Source organism: Ambystoma mexicanum, chromosome 3q (genome assembly GCF_040938575.1).
Source record: "Ambystoma mexicanum isolate Mex_15411 chromosome 3q, UKY_AmexF1_1, whole genome shotgun sequence".
Lineage (NCBI taxonomy): Eukaryota > Metazoa > Chordata > Amphibia > Caudata > Ambystomatidae > Ambystoma > Ambystoma mexicanum.
This window is the reverse complement of record NC_090926.1, coordinates 996,170,646-996,183,605: the sequence shown is the minus strand read 5'-3', so window position 1 is coordinate 996,183,605 and position 12,960 is coordinate 996,170,646. Positions and strand designations below refer to the sequence as shown.

General features: G+C 46.8%; 1 protein-coding gene across 3 annotated transcripts in view; it reads left to right on the top strand.

Annotated features, from left to right (window-relative positions):
* BAHCC1 (BAH domain and coiled-coil containing 1) overlaps positions 1-12,960 on the top strand; it is a 683,113-nt gene that overhangs the window by 557,581 nt on the left and 112,572 nt on the right. For all 3 annotated transcript variants that reach the window (XM_069655151.1, XM_069655152.1, XM_069655150.1), the window contains one exon: positions 5,341-5,416. In XM_069655151.1, the coding sequence (XP_069511252.1) occupies positions 5,341-5,416 (76 nt within the window). The remainder of the gene's footprint in view (positions 1-5,340; positions 5,417-12,960) is intronic.

Genomic DNA, 12,960 nt, shown 5'->3' with positions numbered 1-12,960 from the left:
TGCACACTCAAGGATAAGAAGGCTACAATAGAAAGGGATGCAAGGCAGAAATAGTGCAGCAGGTAGGTAGGGCATAGAAATGATAGCGACGGCTTGCATTATAAGATGAAAATACACATTGTTCATGTGAGGAAATCTTAACGGCAGATACGAAAGGTAATGGATAAGTGTACTGTTAATTGTCATCAGTATGGATAGCGACGTCCATAGTGCCAGGATCGATCGGTTATGGGAATGTTATTGAGTAGGGAGAATGCTGTGCATTGACACCCAACCTGGTATCTGGGCATTGAACAGATGAAGGAAGTGCGAATCAAGTCTGTGTGATGGTCCGTGGTTGGAATACAGGTGATCGAAAGTGTAGACTACCGGGGATCCAGAAATGGAGGTCCAGGCAGTAGCAGTGCAGTCGACTTGATGTGAGCAGCTGTAGAGAGTTCGCTCAGAGCAGGGCAGAATCGAGAGAGGCTTGAAATGAGCATAAAGAATGAGTATTGTGACATTGACATCTGGTCATCGGGAAGGTGTAGACGTCAGGAAGATTAGATATAGGGGGAAAAGGCGATATAGAGATGGTGCCTGAAAGGGTGCGCCTCTTACCCGGGGAGACATTTGAAATGCTCAGAGCACATGCAGGTAGCAGAAGGCAGGAGGTGGCGTCGCAGGCAGGAGAGCAAATCCAGGCAAGGACAGGGAAAGACAGGTCCCTTCCACACGGCCCTTACAAATGGGCCCGGCTTTGCCTCCCAGGTCGGTCGGAAGTGCAGATTTGTTGCTGGAAGCAGCCAATCAGCAGGCTGGCGTGCCTCTCCAGGCATCTCCGTTATGCAGGCAGGGGAACAAAGCGGCGGCCATCTTTGCAAAGGCGATAAGGACATTCAGATCCCTAATGATGTTGCAGGATCAGCCCGTGTGCCCCTATGGAATGGAGACACATCCTTCTGTTGCACGCAATAATCAGGAAAAAGGTTTGCTTGCTAAGGTATAACTGAGCTGCTAAAACCTAATGATCCATCTTTCGATGGTGGCTTTGAATACTGGATCACCTTCCTTTCCGATGCCATTGAAATAAGGAACTGTTCTGGTTTTCTAAGCTCTTTTGTTGTGCTGAGCTGGAACATGACCGCCCTTCAAATGTCAAGCATATGGAGCGCTTTTGCTCCCTCATGCTGTGGTTTAAGGACGAAAGCTGGTAATTCATCTGACTGATTCACATGATATTTTGAAATAAATGTTGGTGAGAAACTCAGGCGTGTTCTTTAAACCACTTTGTTCGTGTATTGTGACTAAGGGTTCTGAGACTGATAAAGCCTGCAGTTGAGGTGAATGTAATGAGGCCTTACGCATTGGCTCAAAAAGAGGTCCCATTAATCCATGAAGTACAAAGTTTATGTCCAAACTAGATTTGGGGGTTATGACTGGTGGGTAAAATCGTTTTATGCCTTCTATGAATGCCTTGAATAGAGGTACCCTCCACCATTACACCATGTGTTATGAGGTAGTGTATGCTGCCAGTGAGTTGTACACTAGGCCCCAGCAAGGTCCAGTAAGGTGCATCCCCTTGTTGCATGTGTGGATGGGTATTATGATGGCATAGTGTCCTCCTGGCTACATTAGACATCGACCTCACTTAAGTACAAGAAGAGGCACAAACAACATTGTTCCAGCATCCACCTATGCGTAGGTTTACTTATACTGCACAGATTATGGGCCCAAAGGGGAACTATAGCGTCCTGCTCTTTCAAAAGAGAAATGAGACCACCAGATATACAATTGATTTTACACCACCTAAAAGACTCCTTGTTTTCTACAAATAGACTGAATGATACTGGAAGTGTTTCGCTGGAATCACCCCCGTGCAGCGGGAGAATTCAGCCTTTCCAGTGGAAAGTCCAAGAACCCTAAATGACATACAACACCTGGCGTATTGAGAAACTGACCCATTTTTAAATCCCTTGTTTGAAAGTGATATTTCATGTCAAAGAAGCTGCAGGTTGAATTGAAATCTGTCGCTGTGCCCTCTTTTGCATTATAAATGAAGCTGACTCTTGACTGGAAACTGATGGCTTCCAGAGTAACTTTGAGATCCCCACATCTGCGTTCCATAAAGTTCGGATCGCCCACTCCTTCCTTTTAGAGGCAACAATGGTCTTCTACTCTAGGCCATCGATCCATACTGTGATACTGGTGTTTGTACACTTGCTATAGAGTTCAGACCCAGTTCACCTCCCGACAGATAATCTCTTGAGTATGAGAAGTTCCTCTGTTTCTGAGACATCAGTGTATCTGGTTTGGAAAATAAGTGTCTTCTTGTGCCACATCCTTGCAGTGCTGTACGATAGAAATCCTTCAAGAATGGTGAGTCTTCAAACATTTTATCTGTGCAAAGGTCTACCCGGCAGGGAAGCAACATTTTAAAGGTTCTCAATTTTGGACTGTAGAAATCCCTGGGAAATTGACATCCTCCAGCAAGTGAAGATTGGTTCTGCGTCTCATCTGAAGCTGTCCAAGAATTCCCTTCAAGGCCTTCTTGTGCAGTAACGCCCTCGCTGTGACTCTGTAGCAGCAACAAACTCCTTTTCACTCAATCCACTAGATGTTACGCCTTTGACTGCTGTTTTATCCTGAGGATTCTCTTACAGCATTCAGACACAGGCTGGGCAATCTTTTTTCTGTACATCGCTTTAGATCCAACAGCAAGGTATTGCATTAACAATGCAAAGACACTAGTGCCGCGGAAGTGAATGCCTAGCTTTTTCATTGGCTGTTTCTCTGGAAAGACCCTTAGCCTCTTAACCGCAAGCTCACCCTATCTTGATACAATACCAAGACTAGCTCTTTGTGGGAGAAACTACTTCAAAATCTGGACTGCCTTAAGGATTACTAGTCTCCCACTCAGTTGTAGACTATGCTGAGACTTCATGTCTGTTAGGGAAAGAAATGTCTAACCGTTATATACTGTTGTACATTATATTTTGAACTTACTTTTACTGTTTTACAGGTGGCTACATATTTTAGATGCTGTTATTTAACTAAAGCTTGAGTGGTTTTGTTCTTGTATGTAAAGAGGGTTATATGTTGTAATAACTTGCTAAGATCTTATTAGGACGCCCCCTGCAGGCCTGTCCCAGTCTCCGTTTAGAGTACAACTTCCGATCTCCGGTTCCGAAAGCACCTCAAAACCTTCCTCTTTGCTTCTGCTTTCTCTCCCCCTCTCCCCTGCTAAATTCCTGACTGAAACTGCACTGAATCTGCAACTGGGCCACTCTCACCGATCTCGGTCCCTGGCCCACCCACTCTCTCCCTGCACTGCCTCCCTGGCAACCCCTGCACTGCGGGACTGTCTCTGTATCCCTACAGCCCCCTTCCCAACACTTGTCTGCACTTGCCACCAGCTGGCCCTTATTATTTATCTTGTTATTCTACTACCCCTGTACTGCACTTTCCCCTCTCCCTTTCCCCTTGCACTTTCCCTTCCCCTCTTCCCATGCACTTGCGTGATCTGAATGACACCTGGCCTAGTAAGATCGTTGTCTGTCTTCCCTTTGTCCCCCCTCCCTGCCTCGTCGCGCCTTGAAACACTTGTGTATAGGCGCGTTACAAATGCCATATCATATCATATATCTCACACTTGCATCATGTATGGAGCTGACAGCTCACACTTTCTTTCAGCATATGTGTTACTTCAGCCATAACACCTTGCTGAGCTTCTTGCTCACTAATCTATGTGCATGTGTCACAGCCCATTAGCTTGCGTAGCGTCTCCCTAGTTTTTCCTTTCTGCACATGCGTAACTATAACTCCAACAGTTACTGACTGTGTCCTATAATATGCAGGGTGGCAGGTGGAGAACTTTTCAATTGGAGGGTATAAATACTTTCCCTGAATTAGATCATCCTACCAAGAACACATTTTAAAGATTTGTTTGAAATGAAGAACTTTACAGCACAGATTTCTGAAAGAAATGCATAAAATAGCCATAGATTATAAAGTTGGTTCTGTACATCAGAGTATTTTGCAACACATTTTCGTTCTGGCTGTGTCCAAAGGAAATTCTCAACAATTTATGACAGCGTTGCAAAGTAAAACACATTTACATGCTGCCAGTTCCCATCATATGCCAGTATGGCCACTGTAAGAACATGCCCGTGCTACCTGGATACTATAACTCCCAATTACTATATCTTACTGGTAGTACCAGGCCTGCGAGTTCGAACATACCTCTAAACCTAGCTCCATCTCAGCCTCACATTGTTCTAACTTTTCTCCCTCTTGAAATGGAGAAATTCAATACACACACACACACACACACGCCCAACCTTAATAAATAACCCTCCACCTCAGTGACTTTCCTTACTGCGAAGTTCCTGCTCCCTCTCAACCTACTCGCCATGATCCTACCAGAGACTACGGTCTGCAATCCCAGTGAAGGGCTTACAATATCCACTCAGACAAACCTCTGCGCCCTAAGTCCACCACTGTGGTACCAGGCACAGAAGTCATGCCTCTTACATTACATTACCTTATAATGCACTAACATATGGCAGCATGCCACTGTAAAAAAAAAAATTCGCTGCACAATATATACCAGTATGCCACTTTAAATATGTTAATGCTACCTATACCCAATATATGCCATCATGCAGCTGGCTGTGACCAATTAATGCCACAGTAATGGTGTCCTCCGCTCTCCCTCTGGTCTTGTTGCCCAAACTCAGTCGCAGTCGTTGGCAGCTTCTAGGGGAAGAGGCTGGTGTCGCTCTTCACCTCTCCCTTTCCTTGCATCTGAATCAGGACAGGGCCATGGCCAGCATTCTGACCCCATCCCCAGCCTGGGGCAGGCAGGGGAAGGAGGTGTGAGGCTGGAGTAACAAGGCCTTCATTGTGTCGTATCAGGCTGCAGTTTTCTTCAGACAAAAAGAGGGCTGTGACATCACCGCCCCAGGCCTTCAGGATTCACTGACACCCTCCGGCTCACCCGGCCACCCCCAACAGATCAGCCACAAGTGCATTTGCAAATGATTCATCCAACCAGTGCGTTATTCTGTGCTACGCTTACCAATTAGAAGTATTAATTCTCTTCAGACATTGTTGGAATCAGATTTACAAAATTTTAAAATTTTGAGCCGAAAGTTAATATCCCTCCCTTATGAAAGAACAAGTGCATGAAGAAGAGACAAGTCATTTCACATAATATTAAGCGAATCAGGCCAGATTACGCCAGTTTACTGTCGGTGTGCGTAAGGTAACACAATTATAGAACCCTAGAAAGGCACAGTGTTTGTCTGCCTTGACAAATGTGAAATAGGCTGACAAGTTTTGTTTTTTGACCCTCTCTAGTTACAGTATTGTGATTGAGGGGGAGCGTGGTAACCGGCAGAGGATCTACTCCCTGGAACAGCTTTTGCAGGAAGCGGTAAGTTATTTTCTTCTATTGTTAGTTACTGTGACTAAGTGTGTTGTTCCCACCAGGAACGTCTGACCCCAGGAAAACCGTCTTTTTTAAAAAAATATTTATTTTTGTGCTAAAGTTCAAAGAACTTTTTACATATTTCTTTGTACAAAACATCAAAAGGTTATTACAATACAAATTACATATGTCACTGTACATTTTTGTCCATAACAATTCTTAAAAATCTTATATTAAAAGTGTTGCTGTAAAACTATATGTCTATGGCTGTACAACATCTATGTTCCGCATTTATCTCCACAGAGCTTAATCAGTGATACTCACAAGTTTCAATTTTATGTTTGTTGATAGACAAATATACCAAAAAGAATTACATCTAATTGCATTAAGGTCATGCCAAATTTCACCCAAATAACTCACATTAACAGAAACCAAGGCTTTGCACTGGGACATAACATGTTTATTTGACTCCATAAAAGAATTACATTTACATAATCAGCACTATCTATCCTTTTTTGGTAAACCTGTTCTCGTGCCGATTACTGACCGGGTAGGGAGCTGATTTAACGGGAACAACAAAATTAATTTCATCAGAGCTGATGACGGGGAATGAAGCATGTCCCTCTGCGGGCGTAAATATTCACATTGTACTTGGCATATTCACTATATGACTTTAGATTTTCAAGACGGGAAAAGTTAGCCACTCAGTCCTGTACTTCCAATTTCCTTTGAAGTCCCTTCTAATAGTGGCCTGTTCATCGTACCAGCTAGGAGACCATCCCATGTCTTTAAACACATATTCATTAAACCTTGCAAACTACTGACAAGAGTGTCTAACAACCCCCTTCATGATGTTTAATAGCAGAGACTTTGGGTCTTCATGCTTTTGATGAAGGCACTTGCAGCATACCACCAAAGAGGTCACGCCCAACTCTACTCTTCACACTTCAATTGGTACACATTGCGGTAGCCCTTAGATTCCCCTCCAGATTTTCCCTTCCAGTTTGTTTAACCATTGCATATTTGCCAGGAGGGAGGTCTCCAGTCCCTGGGCTATACTTTGTAAATCTGTAAAATACCCTCAAGACTGTACCCAGCATAGTTCCCGGCAAATGCTCTTTGGTTGGCTGAGCGTACCACCACATTTCTTTCCTTGGCTTCAAAAATGTCTAAGTATCTATTATCTGATCTGAATGATAAGCTAAGGTATTTATATACCGGGACCCTCTCAATACCAACAAAGATCGGTTCAGATATTCGAGACAGCCTCTGTGCACCACTGACGATCCTCACCTGGGTCTTGTCCCCATTTATGATCAAGTTATTTTCAGAAGCATAGCTACAAAGTGCATGAAAAGCCTTTCTGGTGCCAGTGTCGGTGTGGTCCATAAGGAGCACGTTATTGGCATACGATAACTAATGAATCCGGAGAGCACCAATCTTGGGTGGAAAACAACACTAAGCCTCCATCGCACAGGATAGATCCACACGGTAGAGATTGAATAGCATGGGCGCGAGCACGCACCCCAGTTTTAATCCTGTTCAGATGCCAATCGTTTTTGAGCAAGCACCCATTCTACTCAATCTCACCTGCACTCCCATTCCCTCATGGAACTATTGTATTTTTCCATTACTGTCAATTGCGCCTTCCGTGTTTTTAATTTAGCCCATAAATGATCTCTATTGACCAGATCAAATACAGACTAAGTCCACATAGACCAAATAAAGGGGAGAATTTCTTTTTTTTGTTGCTGCCTTCTTTATCGGAGCGCGCAGCATAAGGATATTGTCAGACGTGAGCATCCCGCTCTAAAAGCGGTCTGATATGGGGACAAGAACTGCTTCAAATCATCCCACCATTTTGACTCCCATAATATGAAAGAGGCAAACATTATTCTCGAAACATTGAGCATTGATAACAGGCAGTAATTTGCGAGGTCATTGTGATCCTTCTTTTTGTAGATAGGGACTAATATTGTCTTTCTGCAAGATTCAGGGATAACCCCCTCCATGCCTACATGGGTGAACAGAGTGAAAAATATCTCTGTCTGGATATTCCGACATAACTCAGCTGGCTAAGCCCTCAGGCCCCGGTGCTTGAGACTTTTTGATCAAGAGCAATATGTCGTCCCTAACGAAATTAATCACAAAACCCATGTTTTGGCTTTGGTGAGGATATGTGGGCTGATCTGTTCTTTCCCCATATATTCTTCTAATATGGTTTATCCATGTCTCCTCGGAGATCGCATTAAAGACAATTGTAGTTAATTGTCTTTTCATCTCGTTCTATATTTTCTACAGTTACTTCTATATGCCTTGTTTTATTATTCTGAATTTGTGTTGCCACTGGGCATTTTTTAAAGAGAGACGCCAATGTTTTTTAGCAGTTGCGATACGTGTTTTCACCCTATGTATCCATGCCATCCTCAGGGCGACTTGATGCGTGGATCTTGTGATTGCTCTTAGAAGGTGTGTCTTCACTTATTTCTTTCATCACGAATAGTAGACACATTTACCCCCACCTGTGCAGCTTTTACTCGATGTTTATAAGCCTTCCCCACCGCCAAAACCTTGGAGGCACATTGAGTATACCATTTAATTGATTGATTGATTTGTTATTTATTATGCGCCTATTCACAAGTGTTTCAAGGCGCAACCAGGCAAGGGAGTAAGAACAAGGGAAAAACAAGACAAACGATCTTACTAGGCCTAGTATAATTTAGATCATGCAAGTGCGCAACAAGAAATGCAGGACAGGGGAACAGGTGGAAGTACAACCAGAGCAGCAGGGTTCTGAGTTAAGTGCAAAGAAGGCTTGGGCTACAGGGAGCAACCCAGCCAGGAAGTGCAAGGTAAGCCAGTCGGCAGTGAAAGGTGGGCCAGGTGGTAGGTGCAGGGGGACCGGTTCCGGGACACTGGTCTGAGGGGGGCGGAAGGGCGCTGGTGCCTTGTAAGACTCAGTGGACACCAAGCAGCCAGTCATCATACAGATGAAGGCGCAAGGGTCGGTTAGCAGGGGAGAAGGAGCGATAAAGAGGAGTAAAGGAAGGTCTTGAGGAGGTTCCAGAACTTAAGAAGATCCGGCTCAAGGCAGGGAGAGGCAGGGAGGCCATTCCAGAGATCTACCTCCAATTCTCTGCTTGTAGAAGCAACTGACCTGCAGAAACTTAGAGGTGGATGAGCGGAGGGCTCTACGAGGAAGTTATTTAGGAATAGATAGTTGAAGATAGTGAGGACCACGGCCCCAGAAAGCCTTGTGGACAACGCAGAGGGTCTTGAACTTGATCCTTGCAGCCACAAGTAGCCAGTGGAGGGATTTCAGGTCCCTCGGCTTGAGGCCAAGGATAAGTCTCACGGTCCTGTTTTGGATGAGTTGAAGAGGGTGAAGAGTAGAGTTGGACAGATTGAGAAAGAGGCTATTGCACTAGTCCAGCTTAGAGAGAACCAGAGCTCTGGAGACAGTGAACTTCTGGGGGAAGGAGAGAAAAGGGAGAATAAATATGAGGAGGTGCAGCTCGAAATGGGCCTTCTTGGCAATGTCTCCGATGTAAGGTGCGAAGGAGAGAGTGGAGTCGAAGATGACCCCAAGGTTTTTTGCCTCACAAGAGGGTGAGGGGAGAAGGCCCAAGGAGGGCGGCCAGAATGAGGGAGGAAAAACGGGAGCAGTGTCCCAATGAGAAGGATCTCCATCTTACTGGCATTAAGGCAGCGATCGTTAGAGGCACATCATGCCTGAATAGCGGAAAGACCCTCAGGGATGAGCAAGGAGGAGGCCGAGGGTAACCTGAAGGAGAGCTCTGTGTCATCCACATAACACTGATAGTCAGAGGAAAAGGTAGATATCAGGATGGCCAAAGGGGCCAGATAGACATTGAAGAGCCAGGGTGAAAGGATAGAGCCCTGGGGAACACCACATGTGGAGAGAGAGGTGGTGGAAAGAAAGGACCCAAGTTGAACCTGGGAGGGTCGGTCCAAGAGGAAGGTCAGCCACGCTAGGGCCTGATCCATGAGGCCCAGTGTCTTGTGACGAAGATTAATCAGGACGGCACGGTTGACCGTGTCAAATGCAGAGGAAAGGTCAAGGGGAATGAGGACAGAGGGAGAGCTGGAGTTAATTTTAGAGAGCAGGTCTTCACGGGTGTTCGGGAGAGCAGTTTCCATGCCTCTGGCTGCTCTGGAGACATATTGATGGTCATGGAGGCACCCAACAGATTCAGTGTGGAGGGTTAGCTGGGCGATAGCCAACTTCTCCAGGAGTTTGCCCAGGAAAGGGGTGATGGAGATCGGGCGATAGTTTGCTGGAATGGAGGGGTCAGCAGAATGCTTTTTTAGTAGAGAGTGCATAAGGCAGTGCTTCAGAAGAGAGGGGAAAGCACCAGTGGCGAAGGAGGAGTGATTACAGAAATCAGCATGGCTGGAGCGAGAGAGACAATGTTGTCCTAAATGGTTCTGGTGAAGCAGAGGGTCACCTGTGTGGATGATATTTTCATAGACCGGACCTGTCTAGAAACCTCATCAGGAGTTACCAGAGAGAGAGAGGATAGAACGAGGAGTGGTGGGAAGCTAAGGGTTGCCTGAGAGAGGTAGAGGGTGAGAGAGGAGAAGAAGAGGAGAGTGCGGAAAGAATGTCCTGAGGGCCTCGGTGCATGTAGATGAAGTAGATACTGCAGTAGGAGTGGCCAGCTCAATGCAAATATTTAATGGTTTGGCCGTGTTAGAGGCCACAGAGATGAAGGCTTGAATATGGACCCTCTTCTAAGAGAAGAAGGAGAGTCTGTAAAGCCTTTGGAGCAGGTGGCAGGCCACTGCACCTGATACCCTCCACTTATGCTCAGCTACTCTGCACTTGCATTTCAGAGTGGCCAGATCAGAGTCGTACCAAGAGTTGCACTTGGTGGCAGGCTTCAGGCAGATCCTCCTAACAGGGACAAAGATATCCAGAGTGTTAGAGATCAAAAGTTGTAGGTTGGAAAGGGCTGTGTCATAGTGGGAGTCAGCCACAGGAGTAGGTGGGGGAGAGAAAGTGGAGGCAAAGGCAGCCACTGTCACTTGCTTCATAGGTCAAATGACCACAAAGGAAGGTGGCAGTGCTGGGTGGGGCTTTGCCAAGGGGAGGAGGGAACGTCAAGTGAGAAGAAAGAAGGAAGTTGTCATTCCAGGAGAGAGGTGTAGTAAGAGGATTAGAGTGATGTCTGAGGAGATAAGAACATCCAGGGTGTGTCTGGCTGAGTGTGTCGGGCCAGAGAGTAGAATGGAGAGGGAAAGAGAGTCACATAGGTTGCGGAAAAGCCCAGAGGAAGGGTCTGGGGAGTCCAGGTGGATGTTGAGATCCCCAAGGAGGAGAAGCTGAGAAGTAGAGGAAAGGAGAGAGGAGGTGAGGTCAGCCCATTCAGATGGGAAGAGGGTGACCTGGCCAGGTGGCCTGTAGATGGTGGCCAAGGTCGGAGAGAGGCTGGGAGAGATAGAGAGCCTGCAAACCATGCATTCAAAGTAGGAATAGGTCTGAGTGGAGATTATGGAAGCAAGGATCCACTCAGGAAAGATCAGGGCCACTCCCTTCAGGCCTGTTTGGCCTGGGCTCAGAGAAGATATTATAGCCCTCAGGGAGGAGTCTGTCAAAGCTCGTGACAGAGCTGGCCTTGAACCATGTCTCGGTAAGAGCGAGAACATCCAGTTCCAGGAGTTCAAGGATGTCTGAGGAGTGTTGGACAGCAAAGCGTGAGTTGAGAGTAGCCACGAGAAGCCGGTTGCCACTTTTTAAAGACTTCCGCGGAGGAGTACAAGAATGAGGAGGAGCCAGAGAGGTGGAAGGAGGAGCGGGAAGAGGAGCCAGAGAGGTGGTAGATGGCAAGAAAGCCAGAGGGGCGGAGGTTGGAGGTGCAAACGAGCCAGAGGGGAGGTGGCTGGCAAAGGAGCCAGAGAGACAGTAGACAACAGGGGAAGCCAGAGAGGTAGTAGCTGGCGAAGGAGCCAGAGAGGTCGAAAAGGAAGCTGGCAAAGGAGCCAGAGAAGTGGTAGGAGGACTAGCAGGAGAAGGATAGAAGTTGATAAGGAAAGAGAAGCACCTATAAACTAGTAGAAGATTGGGCTCAGGGGCCTGGACCATGACAGTGCCTTTAGATATACATTAATGATGACTCTGGAGGACAGGAAGGAGGCCAAGAGGACCTCCCACCTGGTGCCACTATTAATAGAAGAGAAAAAAGGAGGAAGAAGTGCAACCATATGAAGGGTCCATAGGTCCGGAGAAGGAACGATAAAGAGGTTGTTGGTAAGAGTCTGGCTGGATCAGGCACTGACATGGGTGTCAGCGATGGTGTGGCCTGGATTGGCTAGGTTATCCTTCTTGAGCTTCTACCTTCCATTCTTAGTGAGAGGAATAGGACAGGAGATAGAGAAGCAGTTGGGGAAGATGGGGGTGGATTGAGAGCACCATAGAGGGTGAGATAGAGGAAATGGAGAGGCCGTGAGAAAGAAGAAGGAAGCACTGAACAGAGCTACGCCGCACAAGGTGCACAGGGGCGGATTAGGGAAGAGAGTGGGGGAACAATCAACAGCAGAGCGTAGACAGAGACAAGCAAAAACAAGGGCGGCACAAGCAGTGAGTGAAAACAGTGTTGGGAGCCAACAAGGCACAGCTCTGCCTAGAGAAGAAGGCCTAGGAGACACCAGCGGTAGCCATGTGCAAGCACACGCAGGAACACTCACCTAGACGGAACAAATGCATAAAGAATGCAGGATAAATGCACAAAACAGTGATACAGGCCACAACTGTCACCTAGATGTAAAGAAATGCAGAGGGGTATAATACAAATGCTGAGAAACAGTTGCAGAGTCACAAAAGAACAAAGTTATTAAAGTACGGCTGCACAGGAGAGGGGAAGCCTTGTGGGTGTGTGGAGGCAGTGCAGAATGAGACATGCATTGAAATGGAAGTGAGCGCAAGGTAGGGCAGTTTAGTGGGACGCAGTAATGGCTGCGTACCCCCCTCCCACCCGTCCCCACACCTTCCTTACCTTGAGGTCGCTGCTGGTCGACGGCTCCGCTGCATGCCCGCACTCGTTCCAACACCTTTGTCGCCAGACACCTGCATCGCACAACACTGCGCCCTTGGCCTGCTAAGGCTTTGATGATTACGGAAGCAGAGACAGTGTTTTCTACGCACCATGGCCTCCCAATTCTCCATAGTATTTTTCGTAGACCATGAGGCCCAATTTCCACCCCCTATTTTCCTCCATATCCCCTATACGTAGAGCTGTTCCAGCCACTTTGTTTAAGCTGACTTTTAACATTACCAGGGCATGGTCACTATACATAGTATGTTGCATCTTTAGACTCATTGGGCCTCATTACGAGGCTGACAGTAGTCGTGCATGTAGTTCAGGTACGGCTGCCGCCGGTATTCATTTTTTTCCGGCACCCGCCAATGGGCAATTACTGGGGTATTCCGGCCCCGCCAGACCCGGTAATTGGCCTTTCGCGGGTGCCGGAATCTGGTGATCCCCATTCCCATTCTAGCCCCGTAGGGTTTCAATGGGGATGCCTGAAGC